The sequence below is a fragment of the Mytilus edulis genome, chromosome 5 (genome assembly GCF_963676685.1).
Source record: "Mytilus edulis chromosome 5, xbMytEdul2.2, whole genome shotgun sequence".
NCBI classification, from domain to species: domain Eukaryota; kingdom Metazoa; phylum Mollusca; class Bivalvia; order Mytilida; family Mytilidae; genus Mytilus; species Mytilus edulis.
The window spans coordinates 3,779,752-3,804,516 of NC_092348.1; the positions used below are offsets into that span (position 1 = coordinate 3,779,752).

Consider the following 24,765-nt stretch of genomic DNA (forward strand, 5'->3'; position numbering starts at 1 on the left):
AAATACAAGGTTCTTGCAAGAGTCCATAACTAGTACAAAGTTATTTTAAGTCCTGATTCGTAAATCAGTTCAAGCAAGTTCACAAAACAAAGTATTTCAAATTCATTTTTTATAAGAAGTAAAATAACAAAAAATACCAAACTCATAGGAAAATCCAAAACTTAAAGTCTTTGGTATACCTTTGATGATTGTTTACAGTGGTGCTGTGCTTTGCTTACCAATGGTTATAAGTTGGCGATACGTTTGGGGTTTTTTTTTTGTTTTGTTTTCATTGCCTTTTAACTTGTAAATTGATTTCGACTATCAAACGAATGTATTCGATAACATAGATAAGCTTATCAAAACGAAATACGCGCGTCTGACGTTCTTAAGTGTAAGTCTTGTATCTTTGTTGAGTTGTTACAGTCAATTGGTCGATGACACTGCTTGTTGACGTTTCGTCCAAAAAGTTGTCTACTAACTTAGAAGTCAGCACCCTCTGCTTGCGTAAACAATAATGATTGGTGCGGCAATTCACTGTAAATGAACTGTTTGAAACAATAAAGGTTTATATATCCCAGGCATAGGTGGCCCTAGAAGCTAGCAAATGGCACAACGTTTATTTGAAGATTTTTTGGTTTGTTACGTGTCTTCTGAAGACAAGTAGGGCGTCCGACGTACTTTATTATAAGTCTGGTCTTTGATGATATTCTATGTAACAGAGAAAAAACTATGAAAATGTGTTTTACCGGTTTATAAAACGATCATTTAAATATTCTTGTGAATGAGTCATTTGCAAAACTTAAATCAAATAATACAATTTATCTTAAATAGCAGAAAGTAATATATATTGCGTCATTAGAAACTTACATGATAAATTTAGTAGTTGAAATTGAATTTGTTGAGTTAAAATAGTTTAAAGAAAAGGAAGTTCTTATCTAAATTTACAATTGCTAAACTTATATAATAGCTTCAATTATCAGATCAAAAATATATGAATGAAAAGCAGAAATGGAGATATTTTGGGATTGATGTTTATATTATTGTAGCTAAAGATATCGCTTATCATACGATGGTTTCTTATCTTTACAAATCAATCAAAGTGCTACTCTGCATTTTATTTTCCCTAAAATTATAGCAGTTCATTTGTCTCAAATATATAAATATCAAATATAAGTTGAATGGATGAATATCGATGAATGAGCTAATTCTTTGTCCGTTGACTCTTGTTTGGCTTATGAGTATCTGTCAATTTTTTGTCCTCGATTTCTTGCCAACTAAGGACTTTTATGCCGCATTTTCCTTTCCCCAACATCGGGTTTTTTAGAAGTTTGAACTTTAGAATGAAATAGATATATGGTCTCTAATATCTTAACAATGACACCCTAAACAAAAAGAAAAAATGTATATATCTATAAGTTTATGTATTTGTTAAATAGTTATAAGAAGAGTGAAGTAGTTATGGGTGTATTTGTTTTATTTTGCTTTGGTATTTTGTTTTGCTTAGTTTTGATTTTGTCTGATTGATTAGGGTAGACTGAAATAAGGAAATACAATCGAATCAAAACATAGATGTAGATGCTATTGTTTTGATTTGTATGATTTCATTTTTTGTGATCTTTTTAAAATCTTTTATTAGGAGGTGGAATGTTTTGATTCTTTTTTGTATTGTTCTCTCTTTAGGGGTAGTCTTTCTATTTTCTTTTTATTGATATCGGACGTTGTCTACTTTCTGATGTGGTTTTACCACTTCTCGAGTCTCCAGTTATAATAACTTGCACTCCTATAGAACTCAGAGCAATACCGTTAAGTTTTGCCTTGAAATCCTTGTAAATCAGAAACAGACCTAGGTAATGCTGAAACATTAAAAATATTCATCATCAACAGCAGGACTTTGTTGAAACATTTATTTACATGCTTTTAGACGAGATACATTTGATTATTCCGTGGTTTTCTGTTTAGTTTTATTAAAATATATGTAGACATTAATGTCAATTGAAAACTTTTATTAACATAAAATACGATGTTTATGAGAATGTGCTGTTAACTGTTATCATTTCTTGTGTTTATGGATATGGCTACGTCAATATACCTTAAAATAGAAAAAAGTTCTTAAATTAAGATAAGTCGTGCAAGAAAATTATAAAAGCGGCTCTTTTTTTTATTTTATTGCCCAAAAAATCTAACAATTTTACAGAATATATATGCATAACCTAGCATGTTTCAGCTTTGGCTTGACTATATAAACGCTATATAGACAAATCAAAGATGTTTGTCAGCGTGACCGTCAGGATCTGTGAATCAAATCAAATGTATCTATAGTTTGCTGTATTCTATACAAAACCACTAAGGTAGTAATCTTACCAATGCCTGTACCAAGTCAAGAATATGACAGTTATTGTCCATTCGTTTTTGATGCGATTTGTTATTTGATTTTTCCATGTGATTATGGACTTTCCGAATTGATTTTCCTCTAAGTTCAGTATTTTTGTGATTTTACTTTTTTCCGATACACATGGTTCCCCTCGTCCCAAACGTTTGGTATGTTTGTGTTTTATTATTCCGTTTTTATTTCAAGGTGCATTTTCTTTCAATGTATTTATTCTTTTGGTCAACGTCTTACATATAATTCGTTTTGGAAAAAAATGTTTTCCAGGCGTAAATCCAAGCACGCAATATGTGTTCCGATTAGCCTATTTCATCTGTTATCTGTGTGTTATTTATCGTTACTTAGTAGACATTTTTAAGGTATAAAGTTATATAAATTCGATCAAGATCGTGCCTGTTCTTCCATGCTATGCCACGCTAGGGTTTTATGCATTTCCTGTTAAAGCTGAATGCTATGCTAACACTTTTCGATTATAGGATACCAATAGGGGCATTGATATACCATCGAATTTTAAAATAAATTCAAAATACCGTAAGTATAGGTATATCATGGATATTTTTTTATCTGGTAAAAAAAGGTATATTATCAATTAGAAAATGGTAAACACATGATTGATGTAACACATGTGACTATTGGACCATTCTTTAACAGTTGTGGATATTTTTTAATTTTTTTTTATATTTTTTGGCATCAGTTTTATTTTGTCTTGTTGAATAACACATCATTTGTTTTCCAAGCTAGTTTTCTAAATACATATAATTAGAGATAAGATTGCATTATAATTCCACTGATCCCCAGTGGTATTGCTGATAATTACAGACGGGAACCATTCACCTGTGGATTGACTGAAACTTATAATGAGATTACCTCTGATCAAAAGAGATTGATATAATACAGGGAAAACATCAAAATTACCACATGTACCTACCAACAGTGTGTTATATCTTCTTCTATTGTTTACACGTTCATTATAATCAACATAACCTGTGTCACGTGATTTACTGTTGCAATTATGCCAAACTTTCATGGCAAGAGAACTCAATTCTGTCTTCTTAAATTATACGAATATATCTCATTATTTATTGTTTTGTGATGGAATATGATAATATAAAAATATTTGAGCAGTTTCTCTGAGGTGCGTTTTTTTCTATCATTTCAGCCTTCGTTCGATAGAGGATACGGAAGTCTAAGTAGCAGTCGGAGTCACGGATCGGTAAGTAAAAATTAAATTGGTGCTCAAGTAAAAATCCCGAACACAATCACTACTACGTTACCCTCAATTTTGTTTTTATCTTTGGCAAAGTCGTTAAGATTTTGTAATTTGCATGTTGTTATACCGAAATAAGAAACATGTGTTCATGATGATTTCTGTTAATCGTTTACAAATAAATTATTCCGAAGACAATATAAGAGATAAAACCATAATTAACCCCCAAATGCATATTTGAAAAATATCAAAGTAAAGATCATAAGCGCTATACTCGTGATACGATATCTTGAATCGAATACATGATTTGTGTTGCGTTTAAAAGGTTTTTCATAAAATTTTCTTTTTCAAAGTAACAATTTTGCAGTTTTCTATCATACTTCTTAAATTTGTTGTTATAATAGCTTTAGAATGTATATATGAGATAGTATGAAAAATAAATTTTGCAACAGAATGTATATATGAGATATTATGAAAAATAAATTTTGCAAACAGACAATTAGAAGAAATGTATTCCTGACTTTTCAAAAACTGTCAACTTTTCATATAAAAAATAAGTACTTTTATTACAACGAGTTGAATGATACCATTTAAACTAGATTACGTATCTTACTTCAGATAAACGCCGAAGGTTATACTGCCCCTGGTTCTCAAGGTCAAATTAAACATGCATCTGTTGTCCATGGTTGCTTTGTTCACAGATACTTGTTTTTTTTTATTCTTAAGCCTGCCTTTGGTTTAGTTCATCACTGTTGCGTTTGCAGTACTTCGTGATAAAAGCTTTAAACTTACTACATATTATTTAGTTTGTATATAATGGACAGTACCAGATGATTTATAGTGAATTTATAATTTAGTTTTAGTGTATGCTAGAAAAATGGATACTATCTAACCAATCTAGTGTCCTATTTTCTGTTTCTTTGCTTAGATACGAGTTAAATAGCAGAGTAAAGTTTAGTTTTGACTTCCAATTGTTCAAAGCGTTGAGTAGTTGTATGATGTAGACATGATTTAAAACAAATATGTTCAAAGTATCAAACTCAAGGTTTTTGCCGTCTTTGAGTCACCAATACGTGGTCGCAGGCATTAGTAACTAATTAATTATTTAATAAGTCATTAATTTGTACTCTTTCTCATCAAACGTTACATATACGAAGGAGTGGGAGCATTTCTATCGTCGACGGTGCCATATGTCTGTCACTTTCGTTGTGTATTTGTTTTGTAATATGGCATTGTGTTTAAAGTCAAACATCACTGACAGGCAAGTTTCCAGGATTGTCATAGCGATATCCTTATTGTTCTTCCCAATCTATCTCATAATCATACAAACATCGTTTGAAAATTTTGCTAAACAGACTAAGAATAGCAAATTTGAAAGTGTTTTAACACTTATGATAATATTTAGATTTATATTAATTTGAATACGGGAAAATGGTTTAACTTAAACACGATGGTAACTATAAAATATAAAAAATACATTTCATACTTTCAAAAACCATCAATGTAAATAATACGTGTAGTAGAACATAGTCATATAGTCATAGTCATAATACAACACGGACACCCCGGAACATCATACAGTCAAAAGTGGCAAAGTTTCGCGGCAAATTCGTGTAATACAAAATCGAGCATCAGGTTGTTCAGAAACAAAACATTTGCATTAGATTGTTAAGTACCACCATCGCATACTGATTTGTTTCTCCATATGTTAGAATGGTATTCTATAGATATTGTTCCCTTTAGTTACTGATACTTAATGGTTCAACTAAAGGATAGAAACTATTGTGTTGCGTTTACCACCTATGTTTCCAAAACAGTGTGTTTCATCTTCAGCGTATGTCAATAACACGTATTTCCACTTTTCTACTCCCTCCATGTAAGACTTTTTCAGACTCTTGAGTTCATCATTTCTTAGTCGAGCGAAGCTTATTGATAGATATAAGAAGATAGTGTGTGAGTGCTTATTTGAAGCTTAATGGTGGTCATTTTGGAAAGAAATGTTGGTCACGTCAGATTTAATTTATCACAATATATCACTATCATGGAGAAGTATCGTTTAAAAACTTTTAAGAACAAATGGGGGGAAAAGTTCATACAAAACAAAATTTGCGAATATTCACGCTTGAATATGATTTTGAAGAGTTACAAATGAGATGCATGTCTATATCAATATTGCTTGTCAAAAGAGGATATCACTCTTGCAAAGTGTTGGAATATGAAAGCAAGCATTTATCTATTGAATGATAACCAGAAGAAAATTAGAGAGAAAAAAACCGCTTGGACATAAATGAGTAATTATATATGAGATTTTGTATACGAAAAGAACTTAAAGAAATTTGATATTCATTATATATATATAATTCTGAATTTCTAAAAATATATCTGATGAGAATTTCGACCTTTTTAGCTCACCTGGCCTAAAAGGCCATGTGAGCTTTTCTCATCACTTGGCGTCCGTCGTCGTCGTCTGTCGTCGTTAACAATTTTTCAAACATCTTCTCCTCTGAAACTACTGAATGGATTTGAATGAAACTTAAAAGATTGTTCCTTAGATTATCCTGCACAAAGTGTGTGCTTCGATTTTTGATCCGTCAAAAAACATGGCCGCCGTTACTTTAAATAGAACATAGGGGTCAAATGCAGTTTTTGGCTTATATCTCAAAAACGAAAGCATTTAGAGCAAATCTGACATGGGGTAAAAAATGTCCATTAGGTCAAGATCTATCAGCCCTGAAATTTTCAGACGAATCAAACAAACCATTGTTGGGTTGTTGCCACTTAATTGGTAATTTTAAGGAAATTTTGCAGTTTTTGGTCATTATCTTGAATATCATTATAGATAAAGATAAACTGTAAACAGCAAAAATGATCAGCAAAGTAAGATCTACAAATAGGTTAATATGACCAAAATTGTCAATTGACCCCTTAAGGGGTAAATGTCCTTTAATGACAATTTTTCACAATTTGTTCATCATATTTGCTAACTTTAAAAAATCTTCTCCTCTGAAACTACTGAATGGATTTGGAAGTGTTTGTGTTTTGGTCTCATTTTCTTTATTTATAAACAGTAAGTCATATATATTTGAAATATTGAAGAATTGTTAGCTGTACATGTTTGCCTGGCATGGTTCAATATGTTCAATAAGGCATTGTTTACCAGGTGAGCGATTCAGGCTCTTGAGAGCCTCTTGTTTATTATTGACATTGCCATTGTATTTATAACAGTTTGACAGTTCTTTTGTATGTTGTTATTCTTTTTCTCCAAATGCTATCACTGTTGGCTTAAGAGTTGACAAACAATGACATAATGTTATTGTCTTTTGCTTTTCAATGAATTGAATATACTGATATAAAGAGGCATGTGTAAACTGGAGATTAAAATTGAGAATGTGTCATTGAGAGAACAACCTGACCAAAGAGCAGAAAACAGCCCATGGCTTCATCACCGCAAGAAACCCCTTCCTTGGAGGCGGGCTTCAATGACATTCTTATGGGTGTAGCTAATTAAGATAGCACCATATAAGTTGCAAATTATGATTTTTTTTTTGCGGTGCCATACGAAGAGATTATAAAATTTAATGGACAAGATTAAAAATATTGAATAATCACAAAACAATATTGGGAGAATGAATCAAGGGAACCACCAACCCATACCCCCCTTTTTTGTGGGAAAAAAATGGTTGATTATATAGGGAATCATTGCGCCCCCTTTTATAGGTCAGTCAGTGGGCACAACTCATAAAAAAGTTCTGGATCAGCAACTGCAACCCTCCGTATACAGTTTTGTTAATAAACGGTGGCAATAACTTCTTGTAATTAGAAACCCATTACATGTATTACTTTTCTTTTTTTCCATTACTTTTTATTTTACTTTTTAAATGTGCGTCAATATAACTGGGATTGCATAAACTGTATGCGACGTGAATCCAACGTCAGACGTTTGGTTTTTTTTTTTTTTTTGCTATTCCACTTGTTAGAACAGTGTTCCAGTCATTTGATCGGGTGTCGGACGTTTCTCAGACATTACTTTTGTAAATAAGCAGGAGTAAAGGGAGAGGGATAAATAAATAAATCAATGCTCAGACAAGTCTGCGAAAGCTAAGCATTGATTCTTTTGACTAATGAAAATACGACACACTCGATTTTCAAGTTGGCACTCATATATATGCGTGGTGTCATCCTTAAATGCTTTAAATGTGTATAGTTCTTTAACATCCTCTGTATCGAGCAAAAAGAGCAATGACATATTACCATCTCATTAATCAAGCAAGACAAAGAATGTTCTTTTCCTTCTTTGAAATCATCGTAATGACGTCACTTTACTTTTGACGAATGATTCTGGCCTGAAGTACACAGAATATATCAACAAAAAGTTAATTATAAGCAACATAATTAGATATTTGTAATATTTTGGAAAATTGTCAAGGACGATGTGTTCTGTTTAGCAAACAACAACCTGTTAAACAAAGACTATTATCTGCCAAACTCCAACACACTATGACATCATAAACATTTAAAAAAAAACCAGTCATATGCATGTACATGCAGAGTCAAAACATACAGGTTTAATCCGTCCAAGCAACACACAACATAACAAACAGGGCAAGTATTCCTATTAGTTCGTTTTTATGTTTTAAAACTTTTGTGCTAAAGTGACAATGTAAGTCAAATTCGCTTTTCGATACATCAAACATAGGAACTTATTTTTACATAACAAAATATATTGTAAGAGTCTTCTGTCAAAGCACAGTATTTTGTTTCATAGACGAATCTTTCAATTTCAATTTGATGCAAACATTCGCTATTAAAAAAAAAAAAAAAAAAAAAAAAAAAAAAAATCATCGGAAATACATTTTTAGTTATTTTGATTTAAATGTAACAACTCGTAAAAAGTAAAATTCCAATTTCTGTATGTGTGACGAAAGTTTCTGTTCCTGGGGGTTATAACCTTAGTCAAGTACAAACGATAAAAACGTTTGGAAAGTTGAAAGATAAGACCATTAAAGCTTACGAGCCTTACGATAGCAGTCAGAATAGTCTTATACCAACTTTGCTTGGGGTGTTGCAATCATAGTTGTAGAACCTTTGCGATATGTGAAACGACAATTACAGACAAACTAAATGCATTATTGAAATCGTGCAAGTAACGATTGAAGCACTGGCTTTTTAAACATACTTAGACTAATTATCGTTTCGTAACTATGGTTTTGTATTGCTGAACTTCGCCTTTTATTTTCGCTCGTCCGATCGTGCATGTTTTCGTTTCAATTCGTGACATTTCATAAAACAAATAACTTTCTCAAGCTTGTTTCTTGAAGAACCTTTTACGTTTTAAAGACTTTGGAATGTTTGGTCTGGACTTGTGTCTTTACTTTTTAATACGTATGGTGTTGATATTGACTATAACGACTTTATATATATATTTGTCTGATTCTTTAGAATCTGTAACGACCTCTTCTATGTTTTTTAAAATTTATTTCTGGATGTCCTTTGAAAGGTAAATAATAGTATCGAACATTTCCATGTTGTCTTGTCTTGTATTCAGGAAAATCTTTGCACATTTTGATCAGCATCTTTTTATCATTTGCCCTTCGAGAGATTAATATTTACTTGCCAATCAGGTTTGATCGTGATTGATTTATATTGGTTGGAATCCATAGGGCTGTTCTATCTCGGGTGATGCACTGGTATTAACCCGGTACAGATAAACAGCTGATTGAGTCGCTGATGTCTGAGATGCATTAGATTGAGAGGTACCCTACGGGGATATTATTAAAACAAATCAAATAAACCATTGTTTTTAACATTTAAAAGTGCATTTTCTGTAAAACTTCCTTGCATTTTATTACACTGAACTAAGGAACAATTCGTCGATGTTGGATAGTTTTTTTTCAAGTTTTGGTTCAATTAAGTTGATATATAACTGGTATATATGGTTGTCATGGTAATAAAAGAACAAACATTTGTAAGTGGATGAGATAACATTGATGTACGTAATAGATATAATGTTAATTGAAACGTTTCTGTATATAAATAAAAGTACTAGCAGAGATTCAGTATGTTCTTAAGTTTGTAAGACAAACACTTAATCTTTCAGTTATGAAATATAACATACGAATATGAAAAATAACGATTCCAGAGTAGATAATCAAATGAATAGATGAAGATGTCAGCTAGATAGCAACACAAAAACACACAAATAGGCACCTAGAGTTATGTATAGAATAAGAATAAGAATATTTTATTATTCCAATCAAGGGCCCTTGATGGGCAGCATAACATGTATGTATATAATTTCCAACAATATGAAGAGCAGTATTCTGCTTTAAGTATATAATACAATCCAAAGCAGAAAAGAAAACAAAACCTTGGAGAGCTATTTCAACATGGTCAATGAGAGCAGCTATTTGTGCTATTATGATACCGCCTCCTCGGTCTTTCAATTACCCAAATACAATTATACTAAAATGTTTGAAAGTAACAGATTCGAAATTTCGTTTTTCAAAAAACAATGACAATTATGGGCGGATTACCATAATATTGGTGCATGTTGTTTTTTTTCTCTATCCAAAATACTGCTTAAATTTGGCAAGGTCCTTACAATATGAATAAAAGGGGATTGCGTTAATGCGTTAATGAGAAAGCAACCCAGAGACTCGGAAAAAACCCCCAATATGACGTTAACTAAGTTTAAAATGGGAATTATACCCATGTTCACAAAATGTGTAAAATAGAAGAGAAAACCAACAGCATTATTTACGCCATTTAAATCAACATATTCTATGTACAAAGATATAGCTGGAACAAATACTAATTTTTTTTATTTTATTTTCAGCTTTACGATAACGTAGGAACGAGTTATGCTTCAAAATACGGTGGAACAGGAAAAACCAGTAGTTATTTAACACCCTCATACGGATCATCCCCTCCTAAATCATATACACCAAGTTCTAGTTCTAGAGATAAATCATACAGTCAAGGTCAAAAAGATAAAGCCTATACTCCAACTAATAGATACTCAGGATATAGCGTAGGAAGCGGCATTGGTGTTAGGGACCGAATACAAAAATTTGCCGGAGGCGAAAGCCGAGGGAACAAAGAAATGTATACACCTCTACACAGTGTTAGGGGAACCTCCCAATCAAGAGACGGTCCCGGTTGGGACAAATATTCAACAAGAACTACAAGTTCAGACCCTTATGCTAATCGATCCGGTTATTTATCAGACTACGGTGGAAGCAATCGTTCTTTAGCATCTTACGACAGAGGATCTTCCCGTTCAGGTCGGAGCTACGGTGGACCTCCAAGTAGGGAGAGTTCTCCGATAAGTAGTAGATCATCACGTTACGGGGACTATACCAGTGCATCACCATATTCTACATACGAAAGTTCACCTTCAGTGTCACGTCGGTTCGACCGACAACAATCTGTCGATTATTCCCCAAGGCGGGAACCAGATGGATCTCATAGAAGAAGAGATTCTATCAACGAACATATAAAGCCTCCTCCTCCTCCCTCAAAACGAAGGGAGAAAATTACTTCAGACGAAACTGATACTGATGATAGCGCACCTGAGGCTGAAAAAGACGGCTCGAAAGGCCGATTTAAGATATCCAGAGGTACCTCTCCTATGCACGAGGGCGAAACCCCTAGAAGAGAACAAAAAAAGAATAAAATAAGAGACAGAAAAGCTATTGCTAGAACAAAAAGAATACGAAATACTACAAGAGAAATAAGACGAGAAAACATTTACAAAGAATTCAAAGAAATGGCCGATGCATCGGTACAAACAAACGACGTAGCACCAAGAAGGCGAGGTCGACGCCAGGTCAGTGAAAGCGATGACATGAGAGATAAAGCAGCTCTTGCAGCAATGGCTATGATGGAAGAATCAGGTGGGGCAAATAGTCCGAATGATTCTTTTTATAAAACTCGAGATAAATTTAACGATCCTTCTGTTCCTGCCTCTCCTGGTTATACCTCATCTGATCCTAATACCAAGCGATTCTCTCACAGAGACAAAAATGAATCCTTGCATGACGTTCCAGGAGAAAAATCTTGGAGACAATCTGTTTATGGTGATGAAGCAGAAGAAAAACGAGGTAGACCAAATCCGCGCACAAGTACACCAATGTCTGCAACAGACAAACGATCAAGCAGAAACTCGCAAATATCTGACCGCGAGTCGAGACCAGATTACAATAGATCTTCATCCAGAGAAAGCATTTTGGATGATAACCAAAGTAGGCGCAGGCGCACAAACAGCAGAGAAATATTGGATGTACCTGGAGTTCATGACGAACAACCTCCGCCATTGCCTCCAAGACGATTACGAAGTAGGGAAATGCTTGATGCGCCCGACCCTGAAGCACCTCTTACACCAGAAACCATATCATTGAGAGACAGTATTGCTAAAGTTCACGAGTGGAAACAACAGCTTCCAGAACCCGATTCTTATTATGGTGACCGTCTAACAGCTAAACCATTGAAAGGAAGACGGTTAGATGGAAAGGCTCCAAGCGACCATTCTGAAGAGTACTTTTCTGCCCAAGATTATCCTCCGCCTCCGCCTCATAAAACAAGCAGAGATGTTTCACCGGATAGAGGGCGCACTGGCCGTGAACAGCGTCAGTCCGGGGGTTATTACCGAACTGACTCTCGTGCAGACTCCGTTCGATCAACAAGAGAGAATTCACCTTCCTATTCACGTGATACGTCGCCAAATAGGTTAAGGTCACGTCCAAGACGAAATCTTAGCCGAGAACACTCAATCGATAATGTGTTTGATGATGATCCAAGACTTCCAAACAAAGATTTCCGTAAATCTGCGCTCAACAAATCTGAATCTAATTATTTCGAAAAAAGCGATCCGGACGGTGTACGGTATCGTAACCAAGATGGCGTACCAATAAAGGGTAATCGAAAATCAGGAAGTTCTTCCGATGCATTTTCTAGAGACGATTCTCCAAACAGAGCAAGAAGGATGAGAAGGGAAGGTTCCAGAGAAGATATAATTGACGACAGACGTCCGGGTCATACCAGTGATAGCTCAAATTTCGGTTTTAATAGAGAAGGTTCCCCCAATAGGAATCAAGGCAGACGTGTTCGAAGCAGACAAAATTCCCGAGAAGACATGCTGGACGACAGAAAACATTCAAGACCTAATTCTAGAGAAGGTATGATAGATGATCGTAGGTCAAATATGTCAAGTAGATCAAATAGTCGCCATAACTCTCGCGAAGATGTTTTAGATGATAGGGGCAAACGATTTTCTGCGAGAGATAGACCTCATAGTCTTGCAGTATCAAACGAAAGTCTCGCACACTTAAGTAATGAAGGATCCCTTCGTTCTATAAATTCAGTCGTAACTGATGACGGCACTGTTAAAAAATCACCATCGTCTGCATTTTCCAACGAAAATCAGGCACTCCTGGACATTGTGAATGGCGGGAAACTGTCTCCCAGAAAGGACAAAAGTGGTTACATAAACCAAAAGCAAGACATAGATCACGTGTTAGATGAAGTTCATGGAGCACCATCCGATTTATCCCGCCGTATCGGAAGTCGTGGACCAAGGCCATCGTCTGCTGATGGATATTATATGGATAGTAAGAATATTGATGAAGTTTTGAATAGGAGGTCACAAAATCTGATGGATACACCTGTACCTAAAATCCCAACCCCCTTAAAGCCATCTCCTAATGTCCTAGGTAAATATTACTCTGGAAGTGATGGCGTCACCAAAATATGTGCTTTCAAAAATATATTCTAAATTTAATTTGATTTCTATAATATTGTTAATATCCCTTCGGAATTCATATCTTGAGGACGGCTTCACTTTAAATATTGTGCAACACTTTGATTTCCCGGCATGAACATATAGTTTTTATAGTTATAATTTTCTGACTATTATTTGTCCCTCTTTTCTAAATTTCTGTATTCTCTATTTTATAATTACGGTACTAGTATAGTGTGTTGTGAGCGTAAAAAGGTGTATCTATTCCGCTTTTGTGGGTCCGTGGTTGTGTTATGCACGTTTTCTTCTTCTTTTAACTTTTTAAAGCATATAATGGTAATGCTTTTTCGGTTGTTTTCGTAATTTTATATACACGCTATATACTTAAACATACACTACTCACAACTTCTCGTCCAATAAGAAATCAGCATTTCTCCTTCTATTTATCATAGAACAAGTGCTATAAATTAAGGCGACAATAGACAATACGACAATTTCGTAAATCGATTGTTGATTCATTGTTAGAGTACTCAAAATTCTTTAAAATGTCTGCAAATTGAAAAGAAGTCAATTGAAGTTATAAATATTCAATCCCCGCTGAAAAAGATAAAATTGTTTAGGTGAAGGTACTGCAAGTAAGGCCACTTTCCAATTCTTCATTTCGAAAATTTCAAAGAGTTTAACCTCAAATTAGATCATCAGAAATCTTGTAGATATAGGTGTTAATATATTTGAATGTTTCTTATCTTTTCGTAACTCCTACAATTGTTTTTTTTTGAAGAACAGCATTATTTTTCTTTTATTCTGGGTAAATTATAAGTGTATTTTTCAGTTGTAAATAGCTAAAGATTTTTTTGAGTATCCTTTAAAATATTAACCACAAAAAGAAAGTTCCGTTTAAATTTAAATTGCTGTCAACAGCAGAAGCTTGTCACATTTTTGAACAATTCTACGTGCTAGCACTGTAATGAATATGCATGCGTAGTAACGGTATTTTTTTGTAATATGTATTTGTTATACGATATCATAAACACGGGTTGAAGTTGTTTAATCAATTGTTGTTAGTTGCTACAAAACGCTTCAATGTGTGCATTTTTTTATGTGACGAACAAGATGGACCCAGCCTCTATTTCACATCGACAGTAAGAAGGTGTAACTAGGTTTGAAAGATTGAAATATGTGCTGATAAGTAAATATAGAAATATGTTTCAGTTAAAGTGTCACAATGCTTTCCATTTTTGTTGTTCTAGAAAATGTCACGTGAATCAGAGTTTGGGTCCGTCTTTTCTATGTACAAACGCTTTTTGTTGGGCATCATGAAAGGCAGACTATCTATTTGTCTGTTTTTGTTTGGCATGATGAAAGGCAGACTATTTTTTGTCTGTTTTTGTTGGGCATCATAAAAAGGCAGACTATTTTTTGTCTGTTTTTGTTGGGCATGATGAAAGGCAGACTAGTTTTGTCTGCAATGGTGGGGAATTTCCACTTAATCCACTTTGTTGCACACTCTATAATTCAAAGACTAGATAATAATTTGGTCCAGTTGTTCCTCTACAACTCGTCTTCAATAGGAGGGAAAAGCGCCGTAACCCACAGAGTTGATCTAGCTAAGATATGATACCAACATCAAATCACCTAAAGGACAAAATTAATTCAAAATCTTAAAAAAAACTAGCTAAGATGGTTCATTTGTTCAGACACATTTGTGAACAAAATATATTTATTAAATCGGTCCTTTGCAGTTTTATCAATGTAAATCAGAGATGTAAATATAAGGAAATCTAATGTATACTAAAATCCGGGAACTTTCAAATAGAGGCTCACCTGGACCAAGTTATCTTGAATTATTGATTACGCACGCACTTTCTTTCTATTAGCCCCAGTCTCGTCACGTCTATACTTCAAAGGATGAACTGATCACTTTACACAAATAATGGTGTGATTTTTTCGTATGCCTTTTTTAAAGTACTTATCATTTATACATAGAATTGGTCAGTTTGTCCTTCATGAACCGACACTTTCAATGGAATGTTTCCTCTTTGTCCTTCTTGTGACAGAGATTTGTGATCTCCAATTCTTAGGAAACGCGACGCGATTGGTGGATGATTAAACAGCACAATGGCCATCATCCAGATCTTTCTGCATCTTTTAAGTGGAAGTTTCTCGTTAATTTCTGTTTATTTCAGATGCATTAAGTTGTGTATTGTTTTATTGGATAAATTATTAACAAATTTCATTCTATATTGCGTGAAAACATCATGAGAGAAAGATACAGGACGTTTACGAACTACAAGGTCTAGCTCTTGCACGGTTAAGATGTATAAAGGCACCACATGAACGATATTTCTTAGACTTTCAAGAGTATAAAGTTTCACAATATCAAAAGATGATACGAGTTAAAATGAAAGAATGTCGAGCAGATATTTTTGAACATTTTGTGTAGAGAAAAAATAAGCATAGCATTATTCTTCATTGTTAAAATTTGCTTTGGTGGTCAAAGATTCTTTTTCGTATTATTTCAAATTTTGAAAATGCTACTTCAACACTGTATCTTTCTTTCAATATATATATATAGTGATGATAAATTGTATGAGATATGTGCATCTGTTAAACAATACAATGCAATGATAAAACAAAAACACACAAAACAAAACCAAGCACCGGAAGAAATGTATGTTATGAGTATAATTGTATTTTAAGTAAGTAGAATGATATATTTATTATGATTAGTAAGGACTCAGTGCAGTGCTATATATACATGTATGATAAATCCTGACAAGTTATAACCAGAAACAAGAAAAGAAATAAATTAACCCGTCATTTTATCGCAGTATTCTATGCTAGCCAAGGTTATACATACACTTTATTCTACTTTTTATGTGTGGAATTTTGTCAAGGATAAGCATAATTTTGTGTTTGTGTTGATTGTTCATTTATTACTAGGATATAAAATATTATGTGATTTTCGTCTTTCGCTGATAGATAGAATTCAAAATGTTTCGTTTTGAACTTTGGCTAAATATGAAAATACTCGAATTTCTGAAATGCAAGATAAAACGCATTTTTCATTCCAAGTTTAAATGGCAAAATATTCATTTCTTATTAACTTTAAATTGGATGCAATCTCTTATTGTATATTGCTAAATAAAACTCAAAAAATTCTTGAGAATGTTGGTTTTAGAGCAATATGTCCTGTTCAGAAAGTGAATGTTTACAATGGTTTGCGGAAGTAAGTTTTTCAGCCACAAATTATAACTTATGTGAAATTTGTGATTTTAATGCAGAAGAGAAGTTGGTTGATATTGATTCACCAATCATCCCCAAGAAGGCTGCCATCGCCAATGCTCCACCAAACAGAGGCTCAGATGCCAGGATGAGACGAACTATTTCTGAGACTGGGCAGCTGATGTGGGATACACTAAAGAAGAACAAGGGATCAGTAACAATAACAGATATCTTAAGACTATGTGAGAAACCAACTTCTAAAGTGATACGTGTACCAGGGGTAACAGAAGGATTTAGCGATGTCAACTTTAAAGGTTTCCCTAGCGCCAATGAGATGTTGGAAAACAGTGGAGTCGATGTTAAAAAGGTAACTACAAAAACGAGTCTTAATTAACACCTATTTAGTGGCTGCTTGTAAATGTCTGTCCATTCGTCCACGCACATATTCCGTTAGAAAATCGGAACCTTTAAAGGTTTCCCTAGAGCCAATGAGATATTGGAAAACAGTGGAGAAGATGTTGAAAATGTGACTACAAAAACGAGAGTCTTAATTAGCACCTATTTAGTGGCTGCTTGTAAATGTCTGTCCATTCATCCACCATCAATTCCCTTTAGTGAATTGTCAATTTCTAAAATCGGAACTTTTTAAGGTTTCGATAGCACCAATGAGATACTGGGGAACAGTGGAGTGGATGTTAAAGGTTACTACAAAATAAGAAGGTCTTGTTTAATAATTATACTTGAATTTTGAAATTATTCAACGGCATCTTTTGTCTCTTATTTATTACCGGAATAAGTTAAAGTTGTCCATCGAAGCGTGACACGTATTGCATAATCCAAATGATAATGGTAAGTATCTCAATATTATCTCCAAACAAACATCTCTAACTATAGTAAATGGTTTTGTATAGAACTTCCAAAAATGAAACCCCAGTAACCAATGGTGTTGTGCATGTCCAATTCTGTCAAGTAATTCTGGAGGTTTTAGAATGAAATTCAAACCAGTGTGGCTGTGGCCATTGATTGACACATTAAATTCATCCATTGACTGGGACAATTTAGGTGAACGTTTGTATGTAACACCATTGCTCACTGTGTACTTTTTAAAGACACTTAAACTATGGGGTCACCAAAGGTTCTTAACACCTCAATAAAGTAGTTCGAAATAATTAATCAGAAATAACACGATGTTTTGATTTATATCAATTTTACAAATCAAAACATAAAGGTTATTCCTGATTAATTTTTCGAATTATTTTATAATTAAGGGCGTTAAGAAACCTTGGTGACCCCACAGTTTAAATGTCTATCGTAGGTACGTCGTGAACAGTGGTCGTTACAGACAAACGTTCACGTAAATTGTCCCAGTCAATGGATGAATTTAATGTGTCAACCAATGGCCACAGCCACACTGTTTTGAATTTCATTCTATATTAAGTTAGCTGACTCGATTTTGCTTAGCATTTTTTTTCAAAGCGACAATGTTTTGCCAATAGAACGACGTTTTAAATATAAATCTTAAGGGGGTTCGCGGGTCTAAATCATTTATATAGGATTTCTCTATATTTTTCTATAAATGAACTTTATCTTATAGTTAATAGAAAAATAAAAAAAAAAAGTAGGGTCACCGTTCATTTGCGCTCACAATCTGCCTTCGAAAGAAGCATACATTTGTGTAAAGGCGGTTTTTTTCTGTTGAAGTAATAGGAGAAATAAAGGTAATATCGAAAGAAAAATAAGAAATTTATTACAGAAATCGCTAAAATTTTACAATAATTTAGTTTAAGTACAGCTTATATGGAAATTATATTAAAAAAGATATGTCACCGATGAGTTGAAAAAGATATTTCAATTTTAGAGCCAAAAAATGGCATTTTTTCACCAAAGGGAGATAATTTGGAACTTTTTCAATGATGTGTACATTTTGAAAGTCATCTGGGGCCAACACGAATTGATTGTTTTGAATCATTTTTGTACCATATGATAAAGTAACAACTACAAAAGGAAATAAATAAAATTTGTAATGAAAAACAAATGTTTGATTTTTTTCTGAAATTTTTATACCCTCGAGCCTCCTTAAATGTGTGTGTGTGTGTTTATTTCCTGCCTTATTTGTAAATATTATTTAGAGATTTCCCTATCTAAGTATATTTCTACTTGCTCACAAATGTGACGATGGAAGAGAAGACATGAGCTAGATAAACGGCGAGGGGAGAAATCTGTTGTGCGATGTCATACATTTTGGAGAAACTGACCATCCAGGTTAAAAGCTCATTAGAGCTTATGTTTGTCTATGTTTGTATACCTTGCCGACTCTAAATAAAGCTTATATTTTATTATTATCCAGTTTAGTATTGTAAGGGAGGTAACTCGATCGTCCTTATATTTTAACTTTAAACTTGGCAGCAAAAAGTTTATTTGCAAACATCGTAGCATTTTTTTTCAAATAATTTAATAACAATTATTTACCCACCCACAACCTTTTCATAATGCCTTATTATGCTCATTTTGTATTTGCATGTAACGTGTTTAACTCAGTTTCACCAGAGACATATAATACAACGATTATGTATTATATGTTTAAAACATGTTTATCTCTATTTTTTTGCCATGCACATGCATCTACGTTTAGAAAATATATGGTAATAGGAACAGATTTTAAAATGTCTGACACAAAACCATATAGGCCTATATATACCCAGAGACTTTTTATACTAGTACTAAGCATAGAAAGTCCCTTAATTACCTACCTCAGTTTTTAAAAGTCTATTCAGACTTTACTGCTCTTTAATTACCCGCAGAACCTTAAAAATCACAAAATTGTAAGGGCCTTAAACTGCCGACCGGCATGAAGCTCGGATAGGTATATTAAACCCTTGTATGATCTACGACCCATTTTGTGAAAGAAAGAAAAATGGGATTAAGAAAAACAGTTTTGTTTCAGTTTCTTTCTAGTCGTTTGTTGTAGATCTTCAGTTGATCTTCAGTTGTATACATGTATAAATTGAATTTTATAAATTACACCGTGAAGCGTCTTTTAGCCAAAAGAGGGCTAATAACTGTAATTAGCTACATGCAATGTGTTAATTAGTTAATAACACCACACCGTAACACATTAACATGTATAATTAAAAAAAATATCACAGGTAATATATGTCGTCTGCTAAACACCTGTTCTCAGTCCGCACAGGTGAAAAAATGAATCATCAAAACAAACCAAGAAAACATACCGATATATGATACAACATTTGATAACTGGTCATTAATTGGAAATATCTCTTGTGAAACGGACCGTTTATTTAAGCTTGTTAAAAAAATCCGTTGTTTCAACTTTGGAATATTAAAAAAAAATGCGTTTCGGCGCAGGAATACAGTACCAAACGGGTTCAGAGGTCAAACATGAGGAATCAATAAGATCAAACATGGCGACCTTCGAGTGTCGAGTGCAATATTTGGACGATACAGATCCATTTTCAAGTACTAACTTTCCAGAACCGACTCGACCGCCTTCATTCATATTTCACAGGACTGTTCCCTTACAAAATCAGATTGGAGGGGTTCATAAATTGCTAGGAGCTCCCCACAAAGTAAGTGTAAAGCTTTTATGTGAGCTTGATTTCAGGTAAAAATGTTTACATATGATACCGAAGTGCAACACACATCAGTTTAGTTCAAACTCAAATATAAAGTGAAATTATTCGGATTTTTAGAAAATTTTCTTTAAATCGTCGAATCATATCTTGAATTTTATGTCATTAAAGAACAAATTATATAAGATTACCGTAATAATAAAATTAAAAGAACATATATTGTGATAAACTGAAACACCATTTACTTTACCTGAAATTTATTTGAAAATATTGAATAATTCAATGTGTGACAAGTTGGCCATAGGGAGTCTTGTGCCTAAAAGCAATGGAATGATGAAGGTCCCAGATTCAAATCTGACACTGGGTGCTGGGAATTTCAGTATTTATAAGAAGGGGGCGGTTTCACCCTTCAACACACATCTCTGGACCCAAGACCAGAGTTTAGAATAGGTAATTTACAGTCCTCTGTTTGCTGAATCCGGGTCCGTCCGCCCTGATTCTGGTTCGCCCTAGTTTCTGTTCGCCCTAATACATTGTACCTGTTCGCCTCGAGTCCGTTCGCCCTGTTTTTAGGCAGTTAAGCTGCCTTATGCGAGCGCCCTGGATTTGTGTGCTACCCAATAAATGCTGAAATACGTGCCTTTGTTATCATCTAGCTGGCTACTATATTATTTATAACTTATTGGACAGTTTTTTCATACTTTTCATTCTGGATTACAAAAAATATGACCAGAAAAACCTTAAATGATCGTCGATTTTCCCAAAAGTTTTGAAGTTGCACATAGGAAGTAGAGCACATTAGGAATCCTTATGTAGTTTATTATCCCCTGAGCTTTTGGCTAAAATGTCAAAGAACAAATGTATGAAATATTTAATCGCCGAAAATCTCTAAAGACAAGTAGTTAAGATTTCCCAAATTACAAAAGTCGTAGGAATATTGTTTGTCATCAATACGTAGTCAACTACGTATATATACGTCAGTAGTCTATTAATATAAGTTCAACTGATCACGCCGTTGGCGGCAATTTTGAATTAGAAGACGAAATTTTCGTATCTTTTCAATTTGGACGCAGGGGTTCAAATTAGCGGTGGTCCGAGGTCTGCGACCTTCCACTTTTGCAAGTCGGACTTTTTACTTGGTTACTAGCTACGCCCGACGGACCTTGAAAGAAAATAAAAAAAATAACTTTGCAAACATTTTTACCGAAGTTTCCTAATAAACGATCTCAAACTTATTTTCATCATTACCATTCATGACAGCGATGTTCAATTTGTTCAACCGCTAGCTTTATACAGAAAATCGCCGATAAATAATGTGTAAATCCGAGTAAAATCGTATCTGTCAAAAACAACATCGAAAACAAAATGGCTGCCGCGAGATTACAATATCGGATCCGATTCCGGAAGTGGATAAGCGTAATCCCGGGTTTTGGCTATCAACTAAAAGAATCCAGACAGGTGAAAATACATCTATGCCTGGTAAATAAATATAAACACTAGAATTTAAAACCAAAAGATATATGTAAAAGAAAGAAAAAGCAGAAGATGTTTTGTACACCAATTTTAATGTCAAAATCCAATACAATGTGACAGCTGGGAACAGTTTATCTAACAATATATATGTTCCTGGAAACAGTATAATTTTTTTTATCAGTGATAAATGTTGGTAATGAATGTTAAATGCTTTTCAAGTTAAACATATTACTGCAATTTCAAGGGGTATTTTTTTCTTCTCAATTTTGATAGGTCAGATAAAATAGCTGGAAGTTTCTTATATAAAAAAAAAAGATGTGGTATGATTGCCAATGAGACAACTATCCACAAGAGACCAAAAAGACCAAAACTTGGTAATGGTCAAGATCCTCACCCCTAAACCATATATATTCATGTATGGGACAATATAACAAATCATATGAAATATAGGTGGAGTTCGTTGGGCCACTCTGACTACCCCTTTCTGTTTGAGAATTTATAACGGTCGAGATCCACAATCTTAAACAATATATATGTATGTATGGGACAATATTAAAAATCAAATGAATTATAAGGGGGTCCCTATGGTCACTGTACACCCTCCTGTTTGAGAACTTGGAAAAATTCGAGATCATCACCCCTTAACCATATAAATGATATATACTCATGTATAAGACTATATATATAACAAATCAAATGAAATATAGGGGAAGTCCCTGTGGTCACCCTACCCCTCATGTTTAAGAACTTTGAAACAGTTGGGATCCCCAACTCTAAATTAAATGAAATATAGGGGGAGTCCCTGCAGTCACCTGATTGAGAAATTGGAAACAGTCGAGATCCCCACCTTTAAATTAAACCATATATATTCATGTATGAGAACTAATCAAATGAAATATAGGGAGAGTCCTTAGGGTCACCCTACCAACTCCTGTTTGATAACTTAGAAACAGATGAGATCCCCACCCCTCAACCATACATATTCATGTGTTGGACAATATAACAAATCAAATGAAATATAGGGGAAGTCACTGGGGTCCCCCACCCCCTCCTGTTTGAAAACTTGATAACGGTCGAGATCCCCACCCATAAACCATATATATTCATGTATGGGACAATATAAAAAATCAAATGAAAAATAGTGGTAGTCCATAGGGTCACCCCACACCCTCTTGTGTGTGTTTTGAGAACTTGTAAAAGATTGAGATACCAACACATAAACCATATTCCTTCCTGTTTGTCATTTCAAAAAAGATTGAATGACATACAAGGTCAATCTCATAGGCGACATATATGCATATCACTTTGCAAGACCCTAACACCTGTCATTATATTCCAAACTGAGACATCATGGACTTGGGGCGAAGGTGGGAGTCATTTACATTTACTATGGACAGGTCAGTCAGACCTCACCATTGATCCCTGTAGTAGTAAACATTTGTCTGATTTGTGTCTCATAACTTTTGTACTGTACAACACAAACTCAGTTTTCTTTCCAGGGAAGCAAGTCCATTCATACTTTTACAAGCTCGTACTAAAGTCAACTTGAACTACTAACAGTCAACTAATACGAACAATTAGGATCAACTAGAAGAACTGCAATCATTGCAAATTTGTACCACTGCTGACTCATGAAAGACTCATGACCATTCGTGGTCATGTGCGTTGCCATTGAAAACCTTGATAAAATATGAATTATTTGCCTTAATGATTAATTCATTAAATGAACATAAATGTACAATTATATATGAATTTTAATGTTTGTTCTTTTAAATCTTTAAAAAAAAAAGTTGAATCAACATTGCCACAGTTTTCATAATTAACCGGATTTTTGTGACAAAAGTGTCGGTTATTGATTTGGGGATGTACGGCGGTCGGTAGGGCGGCCGGGCGGCACCAAATGTTGTCCGTGCATTTTCTCATGAACCGTGCATCCAAAGCTTTTAAAATTTTAATATGTTGTTACTGACAACAAAATGAAGGTCAAGTTCAAGAATGACGATTTTGACTTTTACCGTTAAGGAGTTATGGTTCTTGAAAGATTGAAAAATGGCGTTTCCAGTCGTGTCCGTGCATTTACGCATGAACTGTTCAACCAAAGCTTCCCAAATTTTAATATGTTGTTACTGATGAAAAAATGGAGGTCAAGTTCAAGAATGACGATTTTGACTTTTACCGTTCAGGAGTTATGGTTCTTGAAAGATTGAAAAATGGCGTTTCCAGTCGTGTCCGTGCATTTACGCATGAACTGTTCAATCAAAGCTTCTCAAATTTTAATATGTTGTTACTGATGACAAAATGGAGGTCAAATTCAAGAATGACGATTTTGACTTTTACCGTTCAGGAGTTATGGTTCTTGAAAGATTGAAAAATGGCGTTTCCAGTCGTGTCCGTGCATTTACGCATGAACTGTTCAATCAAAGCTTTTCAAATTTTAATATGTTGTTACTGATGACAAAATGGAGGTCAAGTTCAATAATGTCGATTTTGACTTTTACCGTTCAGGAGTTATGGTTCTTGAAAGATAAAAAAATGGCGTTTCCATTCATGTTGTTGCATTTACTCATGAATCATTCAACCTAAGCTCTTTCAAATTTTAATATGTTGTCAGATACTGATGATAAAATGCAGGTCAAATTTGATATTGACGTTTTTCACTTTTACCGTTCATCAGTTATGGTTATTGTGATATTGCCAGGAGACAAATAAATGTTAATAAATCCGGTTTGCTGTCGTTGTGACAGCCTCTTGTTATGTTTGCCTTGGTTTTTGGTTAACTGCCTACAGTGCTTACAGCGCTTTGATTATTTTTTAGTATAGTGTTGCGTTGTGTGTATATAATTGAATGTGTTGAAGTCAGTCTTAAATTTGGCCGAATATTTGCGATGTATCATGTTGATTATAGCTAGCTAGCTGCTACTAGGACTAGGTTATAAGTTTCTGTACATTTCAGGACTACAAGATATTGTGGCTTCAAGGTATTGCCTTGAGGACTAAGTTTGTATCTGTATGTTATTACGTTACTAGGAAATTTAAGTTTCTGTGAATTTCAGCACTACATTGTATTTTAAATGTAAAACAACTGAAGACTAAATTATTTGTATGTAATTGAATATGTTGAAGTTTACATTCACCGAATATTTATTTATGATGTATATTCTGTGGT

At 34.0% G+C, this 24,765-nt stretch overlaps 1 protein-coding gene across 32 annotated transcripts in view; it reads left to right on the forward strand.

Annotated features, from left to right (window-relative positions):
- LOC139522788 (FH1/FH2 domain-containing protein 3-like) overlaps positions 1-24,765 on the forward strand; it is an 83,794-nt gene that overhangs the window by 13,670 nt on the left and 45,359 nt on the right. For 19 of the 32 annotated variants that reach the window (XM_071316334.1, XM_071316317.1, XM_071316329.1 and 16 more), the window contains 3 exons: positions 3,528-3,581; positions 10,411-13,285; positions 16,596-16,903. In XM_071316334.1, the coding sequence (XP_071172435.1) occupies positions 3,528-3,581; positions 10,411-13,285; positions 16,596-16,903 (3,237 nt within the window). The remainder of the gene's footprint in view (positions 1-3,527; positions 3,582-10,410; positions 13,286-16,595; positions 16,904-24,765) is intronic. The other 13 variants (XM_071316326.1, XM_071316325.1, XM_071316323.1 and 10 more) reach the window with 2 other exon arrangements.